We start from the raw sequence: 17316 nt of genomic DNA on the forward strand, positions 1-17316 counted from the left end.
TCTGAATATTCTTTATTTTGCAGTTCAAATACACTCCACCAGGTGGCATCATACCTCTGCTTGTTACCAACTCTTCCTAAAGGTGAAGACACAACTTTTGATAAAGAATTTCTTCTAGAATTGTTGGTAAATATTAATGTTCTTTGAATTTTGAATGTGGTTTTCCCTACTTTTTTGAATCATTCTTAAAGATGTAAGTTGGTACAGATTTTTTTCTGGGCTAAAATATTGGTAGGTAATGCCTACTTGTTTGGGAACTATATCATCATTTGATTTTGTCAGATTTCTTTTTCGTCTCTTAGATTTCTTTTTTCAAGTCTCTTGCCTCTTAAAACTGCTTTATAGCATGGATTTATTCCATGCAAATATTTACGAGCAACATCTGTGTCAGGCACTGGATTCAAGCACTGGGAATACAGAGATGGCCGACACTGTTTCTGCCTTTAAGAGATCACAGTTATACCTACACACACACACACACACACACACACACACACACACACACAGATAATACGTGTATATTTGTATCTATTTATCTGTTTATTTTTAAGTTATTATTTAAATATAGTACCTTGAATATTAAGCCATACCTTTATCACTAGAGAGCTCAGGAATGTTTAAAAATAGAAAAAGTTATTACCGACTTAGTGGTTTAAGAATTCTAAGGGATTTCTCAATCATTTTGGGAAATGAGTATTAGTTTGAGCATCAACTCTTAAACTAATACTTTTTTGTGTGAGGTTTTATTTTTTTTAGTACAGTTTCAGGTTCATAGCAAAACTGAGAGGAAGGGATATACTTTATTTTTTAAACTTCCGTGAGATATTTCATAAAGTGGATGAGTATTTAACCATACGCCACTATGAATATCTGGGTTGTTTGCATGCTCACTAGTACAAATAATGATGCAGTCCTAATACATGCCTCTTTGTGCCCATATGTGGACATTTAGGAGAGGTACCCAGAAGTGAAATTATTTGATGTGCTTATTTAAAAGATAAAAGATGCAGCCAAACTGTCCTCCAAAAGCTGTATGTTCCCATCAACAGTGTATTAAAGTAGGTCTCCTTAAGCTTTTATCGGCATTGGACGCTATGAGTTGCCTCAGTTTTGCCAGTCTCATGGGTTAACAAAAAAAACTTGTTTTAATTTTTTGTTTGCTGACTGCTATAAGGTTGAGTTGTCTTTTATATGTTTCAGACATTTTTTATACCTATACAAATGTACACTGCATGGATTTGTAAATACATTTTTTTACACATATGGAACAATAACGGGCACATGTTTTTGTAACATATTTCAAGCTAATACTTCTAATACAGGGTATAAAATACAGTTCCTTACTGTAGAGAGGAAGATAATATGCTTATTTTTGGGTAGTAACAGGAAACTATTTGTAGCAGGTGTTTTAAGCCTGATGACAGGTGTTTAAGTGCCATTTGGAGAGAAATCCTTGGGAAGTGTTTTAAATTAACTCAGGTATAGAAAATACTTTTTTATCGATATATTTACTTGCATGAAATGTATGTCTTGGATCACTATCTTTCCCTTCCTTCTTACAAATCACTTTTTGTTGTCTCTGACTACAAGTGCTTTCTAAAAATTCCTTGTCCTGTTTTCTGATAATGTAAAATCTTCCCTGGTAAGGCAGGTTTCGGAGATTAATGATAAATCCTTACTATAGAAAGAAATGAGGACTTTTCCAGGAACCTTTCTAATGGAAAATAGGTTTGAGTATAAAGTTGATCCTATCTATGCTTTTTAGGGTCTTATAGCTAAGATTTCATCCTTAAAATTTAAATAGTTATGTGAAAAGAAAGCAGTTTTAAAAATTTATAGTACTACAGCATTATCTTTCATTTCCTCCCCCTCTTAAAGGATTTTTTCAGGCTTTGGATTCTTCTAATATCCAACCAAATATGATTAAAAAATTCAACTATGCATATTGTTTAGATGATATCACACTGTCTTCTTTCCTAAAACAATGCTATCTCTACTGAAAAGAATGTGACACATTTTTCAAATATATCATTATTTTAGCATCTCTTAATTAGGTAACAAACTTATTTCTGTATATGAGATAGATCACTGTAGTATTAACAATGGAGGGGTACATAGAGAACATCAAGTACAACTCTCTCATTTTACAAAGAAGACTGAGGCCAAGTTATTAATAAACTTATCCAGATTATTTAGCTAGTTAGTATAAGAATGAAAACTGTAACCTAGGACTTAGGGCTCCCATTTTTTTTCTTACATTGGTGAATGCTGTGTTGCTGTGGGTTTTAAGGTCTTGGCATGTGCCAGACACTTTGACATTATTTTACAATATTCCACTTCATTTTCATAAGAAACCTAAGAAGGGAGTGGCATTTTAATCTGCTTTACTGAAAAGGAAACTAAAATCAGGGAGGTTGAAGTAACTTGCCCAGCTTTCACGTAGCCCATAAGTAGAGGTGCTAGGAGTTGAACTCAGATCTGTCTGATTCCAAAGTCCATCACAATCAGTACCTCTTTCTTCTTTGATTTGTGGAGAACATGAAAAAAGGGAAAAAAAAAATCTCTTCTTAAGTGGTACAATAACTCAAAGACATGAAACTTCTCATTCCATACTTTGTGTTGAATTTCTCCATAAATTATTTTGATTGAAAAAAGATACTTCTAACTTTCTTTCTAAACCTGTTTCCTTTAGGTATCACGTCATGAGCGCCGAATTTCTCAGATTCAGCAGTTGAACCAGATGCCTTTGTATCCAACCGAGAAAATCATATGGGATGAAAATATTGTCCCAACTGAGTACTACTCTGGGGAAGGTATGGTAACGAAGTACAGTATTCAGATGTAACATGAAACTTAGTTTAGAATTCATCATATATAACTGAACATACTCCTATCTGCTATATACATTAGGGTAATTTTCTGGTACCCTCAAGTTCGACTTTAGAAGCTAGAAACTATTCAGTGTTTGAATGCTTAGCATTAAGGATTTTTATTAAATTTAAGCATTGCCTAATGAATATGTGTTTGTGTGTGTGTGTATCATCCTGTATAAAATGTGCCCGTAAAGCTGTGTTTTCAGGAGACCTAATAATACAAGAAGTGTAGCTTTCATTATGTCACTGTAACAGGCTTTGTTTGGTAGTGTTTTATTTTTCAAAGCCTTTTCTAGAGGCTCTTTTGAATTCCTTGTAGAGCCAGCTAATGACCTCCAAAAGAAAGACATTGTCATTAGTTAAGATAAACCCTTAGTTTTGATCCAGAGTAGTATTGCCTAGTATGTTCATCTACCTCTTTCAACAGATTTGTTTCTAAATGCTCATCCTCTAATGATGAGAATTTGCCACAATTGAGTATATGCCAAAGTGCATTCTGACACATTTTGAAGGCATATTTCAAAAATAAATTCCTGGAAGTTTTTTGAACAACAGTGTCATGATTAGTAGAGATGTGGCTATTTTAAAGAGATCGCCAATATAGGTATTGGTATATTTATTTAAAAGAAAATTGTTTCTTCAGAGTCATATCCTGGAGCCATAATTCCAATAAACCCAGTACACTAAAATTGTACTAGATTTCAGAATAATCAATCTTCATATCTTTTTATATTCTGACAGTGATTAATGCATTGTTTTCTCACTTTTCTAATTTGTTCATACTAAAAGCATTGGTGACCATATATGTATGAATATCACTTAAGAATATTTTTTAAATTTTATTTATTTATTTATTTATTTATCGCTGTGTTGGGTCTTCGTTTCTGTGCGAGGGCTTTCTCTAGTTGCGGCAAGTGGGGGCCACTCTTCATCGCGGTGCGCGGGTCTCTCACTATCGCGGCCTCTCTTGTTGCGGAGCACAGGCTCCAGATGCACAGGCTCAGTAATTGTGGCTCATGGGCCCAGTTGCTCCGCAGCACGTGGGATCTTCCCAGACCAGGGCTCGAACCCGTGTCCCCTGCATTGGCAGGCAGATTCTCAACCACTGCGCCACCAGGGAAGCCCAAGAATATTTTGTCTTTTTAATGAAAAGTTTGTGTCCTTGAAAATGTAAACAGTCTTATATCTAGCTTTTGGTACTATTCAGTGATGTTGGTCTGAGTTTAAAACATATTTTGCTTAGTATAAAGTGTTGCTTTTCTTTCGCTCCTATGATTAATGAAGTTAAGTGAAAAGAATGACTTCTCAAAATTTGTCTTTGCATCTTGTCTTGCCATGGTTCTTCACTGACCATGGGTGAAACTGTGCTTGTGGGGCCCGGTATTCAATGCTGTGAGATAGGCAAAGATCAGAGCTAATCCAGCACAATTATGTAAGCTGCTTCCAGCTCCCAAGGAGAGAAAATAAGTGTGAAATTGGGACAGATATTTTAAAAATATAGTATAAGAATTGTAAAGAAAGTCTTTGTAAAGTGTTGCCTTTTTAAAACCTTTTTATTGTAAAATAAACACAAATATAGAAAACCCACACAAAATAAAGATAGAGCTTTACTAATTATCTTAAGGGAAATACCCTAAAACCCTTATAATCACCTTGTCAGCTATCCCAGAATCCTCCTATGTACCCCTTCCTACTTACTGCTTTCTTCCTCCACTGGAAAGTAACCATTTCTTGACTTTTATAGCAATCACTGTCTCACTATTTCTTCATAGTTTTGTCACCCAGTTGTGCATCCCTAGACACCATAGTCAGTCCTGTACATTTTAAGATGCCTTTTATTTTACAGGTACCCACTGTATCCCTTTCTTTTCTTTCTGTTGAAGACCCTGAGTTGTTTGATCTGTATAGTTTTCCACAGTCTAGATTCTTCTAATTGACTACTCACAGTACAGTTCAACATGTCCCTCTGCTCTTTATTTTTTCTACAAATTGGCTTGATCAGGCGGAGGTGTTCTCTCTTTGGCAAGATCCTTGTTGGTGTTGTATCCTTTCATCAGGAGGCACATGATGTCTGGTTGTCTCTCTTTTTGTGATATTGCTGTTTAATACCTAGATTTGTTAATTCAGGGAGGGTTACAAAATAGTGAGATATTAATTTTTTTTTTTTTTAATATAAGTATGCTATCAAAAGAGATGCTTTCAGCTTCTGGCTTGAAAGAAATTGAATTAGATTATAAGTCAGAGTTTACTAACAAATGATGTGAAATTTTTGTACATTGATGTTTCTTGCTTTTAGGTGCATTGTTTCTTTGGTAAGTATGGATAGGGATGATAAAAATAATATGATTTGCTAGTAAAATGTGTTTGGGGGTTCTTTTTTTTTAAGATTTTTTTGATGTGGACCATTTTTAAAGTCTTTATTGAATTTGTTACAATATTGCTTTTGTTTTATGTTTTGGTTCTTTGGCTGCAAGGCATGTGGGATCTTAGCTCCCCGATCAGGTATCAAACCCACACCCCTTGCACTGGAAGGTAAAGACTTAACCACTGGACCACCAGGGAAGTCCCTGGGGTTCTTCTTTTTTGACCTTTTTGATATTGGTGCTGAGTGCTTGGTTACTTATTATTCCAGGGAAATAGTGTTAGGTGAAGGTAATGGAAAGAATATGGTTCATTAATGTTGTCAGAGAAGGGAAATAACTCCAGGAATAACATACAATCAATGCCTTATCCTTAAAGTCTAGCAAAGGTTCAGAGCACAGTAGTGATCACTGAAGATAGAGTTGTGTAAGGTAATATCCTAATTCAGTTTTCTTCGTAAATTTGGTCATGGGCTATGTTTATGGTAGCATTATTTACTTTGAGATTTGCCAAATACAAATTAGGTGGTAAAGAAAGAATTTTTAAACTACTTGTGTTAGTTTTAAGTATCTTTAAATACTTTTTAGAAGCACTGTTTGCATATGAGTCATTGATGTGCAGATTACATGTATTAATGAAATTCATCCTTTATTCCCAGTCTTAATAGATGGCATTTGTTAACTTGGTTTCAGTTTCTGTGTGGAAATAAGAATACGACCTTATCAAATATGCTGTATTTTAGACACCATTAAACTAGATCCTTAATAAATTTGTGCTGCCTTTTTTTAATACATAAAGCAGATGTCTAATTAAAAAAAATAATTCAAATCTGGATGTTATTTTTCTTTTCAGGTTGTCTTGCTCTTCCCAAGTTGAATTTGCAGTTTTTGACTCTTCATGATTACCTCCTAAGGAACTTTAATCTCTTCCGCTTAGAATCAACTTATGAAATTAGGCAGGACATCGAGGATAGTGTCAGCAGAATGAAGCCATGGTTAGTAAATTAGTTCCACTTGCAATGAAGAGACGCAAACAGTGACTGACATACTTCTGTCAGAAACCTCACACGTATAATTAGAAATAATATATCTGTCGTGAAGATGCCCTTTAAAATATGAGATACTTACTCTTTGAGAAGTTCTTGAATGTGAATTAGATATATCCAAAGTGCTAAAATAGAAAATATGTATCTGGGTCATTGGAAGTGGGGCTGAGGGTAAGGGAAGAGAGGTCATTGTTCTGGGAAGTGGGGTGGGAGGGAGAAATGTAGGGGGGAGGAGGTTGGGCATTAGTAAAAGGGTAAAGAGGGAAGGGTATGGGCTGGCCAGCAGGCCTGTACTAGGCAGGGCAGTTTAAATCCTGGGAGAAGCTTATGGTAAAGGGGTATTCTGGTACCCCAGCCGCTCTTGTGGCTGTCACCACTAGTCTCAGTCAGCCTCTCTAAAGGACCTGGCGGGAGATGAGGGGCATAGCTGAACACTGCACAGAGTGGAACATTGGAACATCTTCCCTGCCCTCCGTCCATAGGTTGCCTTGAAGAGACTAAATCATCAGCATTCACTTTTAGGGCCTGTTCAGTAGGTTTCATTATTTGAAGAACTTTTCTGCCTAAACTCAACTTTCCACCTGCTAGCTTCTGTCTGGAACTCCTTTAGCTAAGAAAGGACTTTCATTCTGTTGTAGGCAGCTCTGCATTATAAGATTTGTGAAGGTTCGTTTTGCTTTTTAGACATGACTAACTTTGGGTAAATGCCCTTCATTCACTATTTCATTCTAAGTATGAAATCATTGGAGATAAGTTATATATCACAGTTGACTGTAAATGGGTAAAATAATTCTGTAAAATGAATTTTCATTACATTCTTGTCACACCATGCATACATATGTACAATTATACTGCATTCTATGTGAAAAGCTTAACATATTTTGAGTGTGAACTGATTCAGGTATCTTCCAGGCTTCTCTCCTTACTAATTACAGAGAGCTGCATGGACACTGTGATTATGATGTTTTTTTCACTTCCGTATTTTATTTCATACACAGTTCTAGTTTTTAATTAATTATTATGTGAAAAGTTATTCTGGGTGAGAGTCTAAAACACAACAAAGTATTTTTGACTTAATAATCAGTTGAATCAGTGGGCAGGCTAGCGCTGTGCAATTTGTATACCCACTGGCTGATCGTTTCTGCCCACAGCTTTGCTGAAATTATTGCCCATTGTTTGGACCCCAGGGGAGTGCTTGATCAGAAAGCTCCCTTACAATTTATGGTTACCTTGCACTTATATGCTCAGATTCTGGACCTAATTTTGGTCATTTTGCAAAGTAGAGACTTAGTAACTAGCAGCTCATCAAGTAGAATTCATTTATATTTTACTTAAATGCCAAATAAAACAGTAATACTTGGAGTTCTTACGGTTTATTAATAAAATAATATTTTTTAATTTACATTATTTTCTGCTAGTGGAAGAAAATGTTACTTTTTGGAGATAACTATTGGTAATAAATTTTTCTAAATTTTCATTCCTAATTGCCTATTATTGGAAACTGTTAAAAAATAATGAGATCTAGAGGGGTAAGGCTTCCTTCTGTTTCATGTCTTGAAGGTGGAAAAGTAGCAGAGGCAGTTTTACTTATTGCGTAGTTCTAATCATTTTTCAGGCTGCTGAAACTACTGAGCAGTGTAAAAGAGGATGTGCTTATGAGGATCAGAAATCTATACTCTTTTAATGCCTCATGTTGCAAGTAGATTTTATAAAGGAGGAGAGAATTGGGGAGAGTAGATTAGTGGTTGCTTGGGAGTAGGAAGGGTTGACTGCAAGTAGACAAGAGGGATCTTTTTAAAGTATGATGAAGATGTTCTAAAATTGGATTGTGGTGATGGATGCACAACTTTGTAAATTTACTAAAAGTTACTGTACATTTACAGTGAATGAATTTAATGGTATATAAACTATATTGTAGTAAAGTTGTGAAAAATGGGGGAGGTGATAGAAAGTTATTACAAAAGCTTTTAGACACAAGGTAATGCCTCTTAGAAATTGATTCAGTACTGACCAAGTCATTGGATTGCAGAACTTTTATTTTTAATTAGTTTCACTCTTTGACGTTATGAAGTTTTATAATTTTTTGTTGTTTACAAAAGCCTTTACTTAGGATATAGATTTTCTTTATCTTAGTAAGCATGTCATTTTTGGCAGTACTTTCCAATTTTGGAGTGTTGCTGCAGTTTTTATATTACAGATTTCCCAAATACACTATTTAATGTAAAAGCTAAAGCACCAATATAAGAAGAAAGAATGAATATTTGCTTGTTAGTGGTTCTGGTTATTACAGCTAGCTTGATGATTCCCCACACTCCCATCCATAGCAGTGTCTTTTCAGTGTTTTAAATATTATGCCCTAAAGAAAGCATTTGTATAGATACTGTCATTTGCTTGTTTTTAATTTCTTAAAGTCTAGCTTGTTCTAAAACATTTTTGAAGCAACTTATAGAAGTATTTATGATACATAAGATAAAATGTAAACAGTTGAGGCTATCCTGATGAAGAGGGGAAGAGGGTAAGAATATAAAATAAAACAATGTGCTGGATTATTTCATTCTTTGACAAAATGGCTCAGCTCTTATGTACATAGAGTTACATGTTTTTCTGGGCATGTGGGGGACATTCCTCTACTTCCCTTTCTTTTCTGGACCATGTTTGCCTGTTTCATCCTACCATATATACTTCCTAAATATTGAGACTTAGGGTTTTCTTTGAGTTTAGAAATAAGAGTTACTAATGTTAGGGCTTAAATACTAGCTAACCATGTATTCTTAGTTACTAGTTTAACTTGTCCAAAGTTGAGCAAAAGTTATTTTTGCTTGGGTAATCAGTTTTCTGCTTCTGGTTTCCAGGCAGTCTGAGTATGGCGGGGTGGTATTCGGTGGCTGGGCGCGAATGGCCCAGCCCATCGTGGCGTTCACCGTGGTGGAGGTTGCCAAACCCAGCATAGGCGAGAACTGGCCAACCCGGGTTCGCGCAGACGTCACCATCCATCTGAACGTCAGAGACCACATCAGAGATGAGTGGGAAGGTAACTTTGCCTTTCAAGAAGTGGTCACCATTTGCTTTTTCAATTTATAGACTTTCGCTTAGAGCATTAGCAGGGCACATGCACCACATATTGCCCTTTTGAATTTATTAAATTTTATCTTTAAAATTTGTTTTAAATAATGGCAATCGATTTATAGTTATTACTAGTAAAAATACCAAAGATCATACAAGAATAATTACATACCTTAATACTCTAATAAAAAGCATGAAATAGCACGTATATCAGTGTTTTGAAAATTGCAGACGGCAGAGCTGAGAGGAGAGCATTTTAAATCGTAAAATTTAGGAAGATAATGTTTATGAATTTATAGGATCACTATAAAAAGAATAAAATATTTGTGTTCACGAAAGAAAGGGGGGAAACCCACATATAACTTGCACACATGCAAAGCAAGTAAGGAAAATTGGTATTTTTAAGAGATAAAAGCAGCCAAAGTAAAGTGAATAGGGATGCATACAATTTGTGGAAAATACAGATGCAAAATCAAAATTAGACAAACTCAAAGCAACTCAGAAAGAAGCAACAGTTTATTTGTACCAAAGAGAAGGAGTCAGATAAAAAAATCAGTGAAATCAAATGTATTCAAGGATAAATAATAATTGCAGGGAAGTTATTTTTCCTATTCTTTGCTAAGCAAGATTTTAGGGATGGGAGTTCTATGTCACAATTTTATTTAGAAGCAGATATGCTCTAAGTTACTAAGTCAAATGGAGTTAAAACATCAATACCACCTGTGCCAGAAATGGCATGTAAACTGATTTTTAATTGGCACTTTTGTATTTTTCTCCCAGCTGTCTATGAGAGCTCTTGCTACCCCATTATGAGAAACAGGAGCTGGTAGGTTTTATCTCCTTCTACCTTCTTGGCATGCCAGAAGGAAAGGGATAGTCCCTTAATGGATCAGTTTTCAGAAATTATTGCTCTCGATATAGCTGTTTATAACCATAGGGACTGTATGATATATTTATCAAATAATTCTGAAGGAATCCAGCAACAAAGCTGGCCAAATGTTTAACATATGGCCACCATAGTTGGTATAGTTTGTGACAGATTGTTTTTGTGGCTCTTGTATCCTTCAAAATTGTTCAGATCTGGTGTATTACACATCTAGAATAATATGTACCTTTATTATTGCTGAATTGTGAGAAAGTCATTCAGTTGCTGAAGAAGGTTTTACATTTATTGCCCCTTGGAGCTTAAAGAGGTATTAAAATAAACACCGTTTTACATAGTGGGTAATGAACTGAAATAACTTATTGGCCACCCCTAGAAGCAATGATGGCTAGAAGTAAAACTTGAAGGAAAAAAAAGACCCTTTGTAGAAATGTATAGATGACAGATGACAAGCCTGCATTATGGTGCTAAGGAAAAAAAAGGATTTGTTTCCCCAAACCCCTTACGAGTCTCTTACCTCCATTACTTTGGAGACTGATAATCAGAAGACCATCAAATAGTCTTTTTTGTTTTTTTAAACATAGGCCTCTGGTAGATGAGAAATAGAATGGGTAAATTTTGATGGGCAAGATAGGGAACAGTAGGGTATTGTAGGACAAGCCATTCATCCGGGGCATGGTGGGGAGAAGAGTGTTTCCTGGGAGGCCAGAGCCAAAATGCAGGCCCTTTATTGATTCCAGATAGAGCAACCAAGTAAAAAATGAGAGGGAGGTTCTGTAAATAGCAAGGAACACTGTCCTGTAAAAACAGAAAATTTTTGAAGAATTTAAGCTAAATACTGTAAAACATTGTTGTCCCTTCAAGAAGGTATGAAGCTCAGGCCCTTATCTTCTCCATTACCCCATTTAAAATTAAGGAAACAGAATTAGTGAAACTGAAATGTTGGATCCTGCCCTAGAAGGCACAGCCAGGAGTAAATGCAAATGGTTGAAAGGAGAGTTCAGCTTATTGTAATACAGGATTTTTAATGTGGATGTAAGACGTCCCACAGCATCCCTCTGTGATACCAAAAGGTAACATTGGTAGGGATTAAATTACTTCTCAGGCCCACTTCTTTGGCTCTGAGACTGGGAAGTTTTAATGAGTTGTGCAGATCAGAAGTCATATAGGCGGTACAACTCACATAGTAGATTATTTCCCCTTAGTTTTCATTGTTCTCCTGCTTCTTTGCATAGAACTTGTTGGGAAGTAAACAATCAAGTCATAATTATGAATCAGTTACTATTTCTAGCACACTTAAACCCTATTCCATATTGAAACAAACCAGAATGGTGCTAATACTATAAGTAAAGCACTCACATGGCTGATTTGATAAAGCACTCACATGGCTGATTTGATTTTTTATCTCTTATTACCAAGGTTATGAGTAAGCAGACTGTTTAAATTTGCATTTATACTATACAATGACTAACAGAAGTGACTCGGGGGACTTCCCTGGTGGCACAGAGGTTAAGAATCTGCCTGCCAATGCAGGGGACACGGGTTCCAGCCCTGGTCCGGGAAGATCCCACATGCTGTGGAGCACCTAAGCCCGTGCGCCACAACTACTGAGTCTGCGCTCTAGAGCCTGTGAACCACAACTGCTGAGCCCACGTGCCACAACTGCTGAAGCCCGTGTGCCTAGAGCCCGTGCTCTGCAACAAAGAGAGGCCACCACAATTAGAAACCTGCATACCGCAACGAAGAGTAGCCCCCGCTCACTGCAACTAGAGAAAGCCCGCACGCAGCAACAAAGACCCAACACAGCCAAAAATAAAATAAATAAATAAATAAATAAAACTAAAGAAAAAAATGAATCAGGGGAAAATATTGAAGATTAAGTGGTGTAACATTATATGCTGTGTGGTCTAATTTTGTGTCCCTCGTCTTCCAGTGTGTATTTTTAATAGAGCTGGGAATCCAGTTGAATCCATTATTTGAGCCAGTGACTGAGAAACTACAGACTTTGGCACAAGTCTCCTATTTCTTGACATTTGCTTATAAAAATTTCAGCATTTGCCAACTGAAGCAATATATATTCAGCTGTCTTCTCAAGATGCTATCTATAAACAATGCTTTTGTGCCTTGATGAATTATTCTAGACTTGACCTCTTCTGGTGAAATACAGTTAGACTGTTGTTGAAATGACACTGATGGATAATTTAAACTGATGTTAGAAACCTGCTAAATACGCTATAGATGGATTATATGTCAACCATATTTTTGGTTACTTATTAAGAATGTTATAGATAAGAATGATGACAAGCATCCAGTTTTGGAGCTGTAGCATGATCTGGAGGACTTATTCAGTAATGTATATACGGCATAAAAGTTTCTAATTTTAATATGAAGAGAAATTTTTATTTAATTATTGCTGTCAAACATTGAGTATTGAAGGTTATAGGAAAACCCATAATTGTATTACAAAGCGCGTATAATCATTGATCACCTCTGATATTTTAAATGTTTTTCATACCTTTTCAAAAGATAAGAGGATGAGAATTTGCCAACAGGAGACAAAGCAATGTCATTCTAATAAGTGAAAATGTCTTTTGTGTTTTACTAGGACTTCGGAAGCATGATGTATGCTTTTTAATCACCGTGCGTCCCACAAAACCTTATGGTACCAAGTTTGACCGGAGGAGACCTTTTATTGAACAGGTTGGCCTGGTTTATGTCAGAGGCTGTGAAATCCAGGGCATGCTGGATGATAAAGGGCGTGTCATTGAAGACGGTATGGTGATCTGTATTTTTGAAAGAGTGTGTATACATAATGATAAATTTCTTTGCCTTTTTTCCTTTTTGTGTCCTAGGTGATTTTTTTTAGTTGTTTTATATACTAAATCAACACAAAGAATTACATATAAAAGTGTTAGGGTACCTACCACCCAGTTTTAGAAATAAATAATATGGTTTCTAAACTTCTGTTTTAGATATTGGACAGGATCTTTTGAAATTGCCTATATTTAAAATTCTTCCTTATATGATACTTTACAATATTGCTTTCAAAAACCTCTAAGCACCTCTTATAGTTGTTCAGTGATATATTTTTCTAATTTTTCCTTCTTAAGTTTTACTGATTTGATTCATGATAGCAGTGGTTCTCAAATGGAAACAGCACTACCCTGTGTTTCAGAATACATGGTGGTATGTCATATGACTGGGGTAGAGGAAGGGGATGGTGAGCTATTGGGGTTTGATGGATGGGGGTCCGGGATGTTGAGTATCTAAGCAGAACTGTCTTCTAGAAGGAACTGTCCTGCCCAAGATGCCAGCATTACCCTATTTAGAAACGCAGTTTGATTTCTTAGACTTAACTGATTGTTTTTTGAAATTCTTTCTTTTGTTGTCCTGACTTTTTTTTTTTGTCCTGACTTTTTTGATAATACTTACTATTAAATTATAACTGCATCTGTGTCCAGTGCTTATTTTACAATTTGGTTATGAAACTTCTCTCAGAACTTGAATCAGCTTCTACTACCTGTGATTTCAAGATCAAATCATTGCTAAGGGGCTGAAAATTAGGCTACTCTTATCACTAGAATAAAAGGAAATAGGAGAAGAGAATGGAGGACAGGTAGAATAAACATAAGGCCACGTCATGGGACCAGAGTTGGAGGTCTAAGGCAAAAAGAGAGGAGAGAGGGCAAAGGGTCAAGAAAAAGCCTCTGAGCTTTCAGCCATTAGTATATGAAATTTCCTGTTATACTAGTGATGTTACACATGGAATGTGGAAGGACAAAAAGAGTAATCAGCCGAGTACCTACTACATGTAAGGCGATAGGAGGAGCTATGAGTAACTGACACAAGTAAAGTTCTTTGACCTCTAAGGATCCTATTCTAGTTGAGGGCATACACAAATAATTGCATTTCATGGCATGGCACCATAAACATCACATGACTGTTCTGGGAAGAAATAGTGACAGTTTAGAGAAAGGAGAAAATATTTTCAGCTTGGAACTCAAAATGGATGAGTGGAAGGCATTCTAGTTGGGGGAATTGCTGGAGTTAAATCTGGACACTTTACTCATCATTTCTAGAAAAGGAATTCTGCTAACTTACTATGATATTTGAAAAGTATATATTTCATTTAACAAACTTTAAAAAAATGTCTAGGACCTGAACCCAGACCCAATCTTAGAGGAGAATCAAGGACATTTAGAGTGTTTTTGGATCCAAACCAGTATCAACAAGATATGACCAATACGATACAAAATGGAGCAGAAGATGTGTATGAAACTTTCAATATAATAATGAGGAGAAAACCGAAGGAAAATAACTTTAAGGTAATTTGGGGGCTGTAAACTAAAAGTAGTATTTCATAATTTGAATAACTTTTAAGACATAAATATATAGATCCTAGGTTAAAAAAGATTTGTTAAAATAACGATCACTGCTTTTGTTTAGATTCTAAACAAATCTCTTAAATTCTTAACATATAGATTAAATCTAAAAACTTAAGTAAATTTATTTGCTAAATCTTACTTTTTCTTTTGATGAGTTTGGAAACTTAAAATATAAATTAATCCAGGTGTTATTTTAAAAATCAGCCTCCCTTCTTGCTTTTTGTATATTAGATACTCAGTTTATGCTTCAGTCTGAGATGAAGAAAACTGCTTGTTTGTTTACTGAGACTTCTTTTTTAAATCAAATGTAGGTGTATTTTCAAATTACTTTAAGAGTACAGATGTGGAACCTCAGGGTTCTAAATTACTCTGTGATATTTTGTATTTATACTTTACTCATTAGTGGGAAAAGGGAAGTTTGGGGGCTAGAGAGTTTTACCTTTATAATAACTTTATGGAGAGAAAAGGAGTTTTAGTAAGGAAGAATTTGGAAGTATTATTTGAAACTATATTATAAAACTTAAACATTGAGCAGTTCTAGCATGTGATAACACTAGCTTTTGCACAAATGCCTTTCTTTTCTCTCTCCCCCAAAACAGTGCTCTTATACATCATCACTTTATTACCGTTTTTAAAAAAAGGAAATCTCATATACAAAGGAATTTATTTTCTATCTCACACTCCACATCCAATCCATCAATCAGTTTAATTACCTTACCACCTCCACCGATGCCATGTGCAGGACACCTTCATGTCTCACATGCCTGCTTCTCTTCTTGACTGCTCCTCCCCTTCTACTCTTCTCCAGATAGTGACTGAATGTGAATTATACCTTGGTACCCCTGTTCACACCCTTTAGTGGTCTCCCATCACAGTAGAAAGTTGTTACCGTAATCCAAAAGTCTCATTATTATCTGTCCTCTGGCTGCCTCTCCAACACCATTTTCTAACACTTTTTCCTTATTCACTCCATGCCAGTCACACTGACACTTTTGCTCCTCTTTAATAATGCAGGCTTCCGTACATGGTATTTCCGCTTACCTAGACAGTCTTCTCCCAGGTATCTACATGGTTTTTTCTTTCACTTTACATGGGCAGCTCTGTTTAAATGTCACCTCCTAAGAGAAGTCCTCTCTGACAACCTTATCTAAAGTAGCATTTCCCTTTCTCATCGTTCCTTATGCAATTATCTTTATTTTTCCTCACAGCTTTTCTTATACCTGATGATTATATATTTGTTAGTTATCTGACTTTAGAAGGACTTTATATTTGTTATTTCTCTAGCATTAGAATGCAAACTTATGCGGGCAGGGCCTCTGTTTGGTCTGTCTCTGTTTTATTGCTCAGTAATGAGTGAATTTCAGTTAGTTTACTAAAAGAAAAATAGTTCCTTTCTTATATTCATTTCTTTCACCGTTTTATTTAATGTCTGTTGTGTGTCTAGTATTGTGATAAGTTATATGGAGCTAATAAAGATGAGTAAGACACAGCTTATACCTTTAGGGAGCTTAGACTACTAATAAGAGAAGTTAGAAATATAAACAGGTAACTACTGTGAAAGGTTAGAAGTCATAAGAAGGATGCATGGAAGTTCAAAAGAGGCATTCAGTTTCTGATTCAAGGAAGAGAGGGAATGATTAACTTGCCTATGTTGGGAAAAGGAAGAACACCCTTTTGGTATCTTTGGTGTTTCACTGTATAGCTGGGCAACATCCCTCATCTATTTCCTTCTCTCTTTCAGTATCCTGTCCTAACCTGGATACTCTACCTCTTGCCTAAGTAGTTGCATTAAATAGCCTCCTCTGTCTCTACTCTTATTCTCCTCATAGTCAGTCACCTGTTTTACATTCACTTCTACTAATCATTTCACTCTGCTTCTCAAAACATTTCTGTGACTATCCATTAATGGTGAAATAAGCTCTTCCACAAATCTTTTACTTGAACTAAATTGAAATGCCACTGTCCTGCTTGAAACCTTTCCTAATGTCAAAAGTCTCCACTACATCCATTTCTCACCCACTTTGAACTGTATTCCTATTGTATTTTGTAATATTCTTTACAATTTGCCACTTTCTGCTGCTTTGTATCATTGTGAAAGACATATTGTATCTCCCTACTAGAATCGTAATTACCTTAGGGAGTGGAGCCCTCATCTGGGGGCTCCATTATGTGAACATACTCATTTATCTGTCCATCTGTCCATTTACCTATCCCGTATTTAAGCTGTTCTAGATCCCTGCTCTCATTGGAAATTGTATTCTGATGGGGATTAGACAAATGATAAACAAGTAACCAGTTCTCTTATGACTAAGAGAATTTTAGGTAGAGGTAAGTGCAAGAAAATAAAATAAGGCAATATAAGTGTGATTAACATACTCTATCCTGTTATTTTATTACCTTGTTAGATGTATAGCATTTATGATATAAAAATGTCTGGTTTGGTTATTTTATTCTTTGAAATTAATAGCCTAGCCTTCTGATTTCCATATGTGGCATAGATCACTTTGTTGAAATAATTATTGGAAAGTTTAAGAATTTGCCTTAGCTTTTAGCAATTACTCTTGACAATGTACATATTAACTGCTATAATGACCTTTTATTGTAGTTTTGATTCTTTCATTCTGAAATTTTGATGTTTCATTTTTATCATTGTTCACTTTGTTTTTTATTTCTTTTTTCTAGCAATGTTAATTTTAGTATTTCTAA

At 35.6% G+C, this 17316-nt stretch overlaps 1 protein-coding gene across 4 annotated transcripts in view; it reads left to right on the forward strand.

The window, feature by feature from the left end:
* The window catches only part of AQR (aquarius intron-binding spliceosomal factor), a 117962-nt gene that overhangs the window by 35909 nt on the left and 64737 nt on the right, over positions 1–17316 (forward strand). For all 4 annotated transcript variants that reach the window (XM_061182278.1, XM_061182276.1, XM_061182279.1 and 1 more), the window contains 6 exons: positions 24–126; positions 2693–2813; positions 6087–6228; positions 9132–9310; positions 12831–12998; positions 14381–14550. In XM_061182278.1, coding sequence (XP_061038261.1) covers positions 24–126; positions 2693–2813; positions 6087–6228; positions 9132–9310; positions 12831–12998; positions 14381–14550 — 883 coding nt within the window. The remainder of the gene's footprint in view (positions 1–23; positions 127–2692; positions 2814–6086; positions 6229–9131; positions 9311–12830; positions 12999–14380; positions 14551–17316) is intronic.

Source organism: Eubalaena glacialis, chromosome 2 (genome assembly GCF_028564815.1).
Source record: "Eubalaena glacialis isolate mEubGla1 chromosome 2, mEubGla1.1.hap2.+ XY, whole genome shotgun sequence".
Taxonomy (NCBI): domain Eukaryota; kingdom Metazoa; phylum Chordata; class Mammalia; order Artiodactyla; family Balaenidae; genus Eubalaena; species Eubalaena glacialis.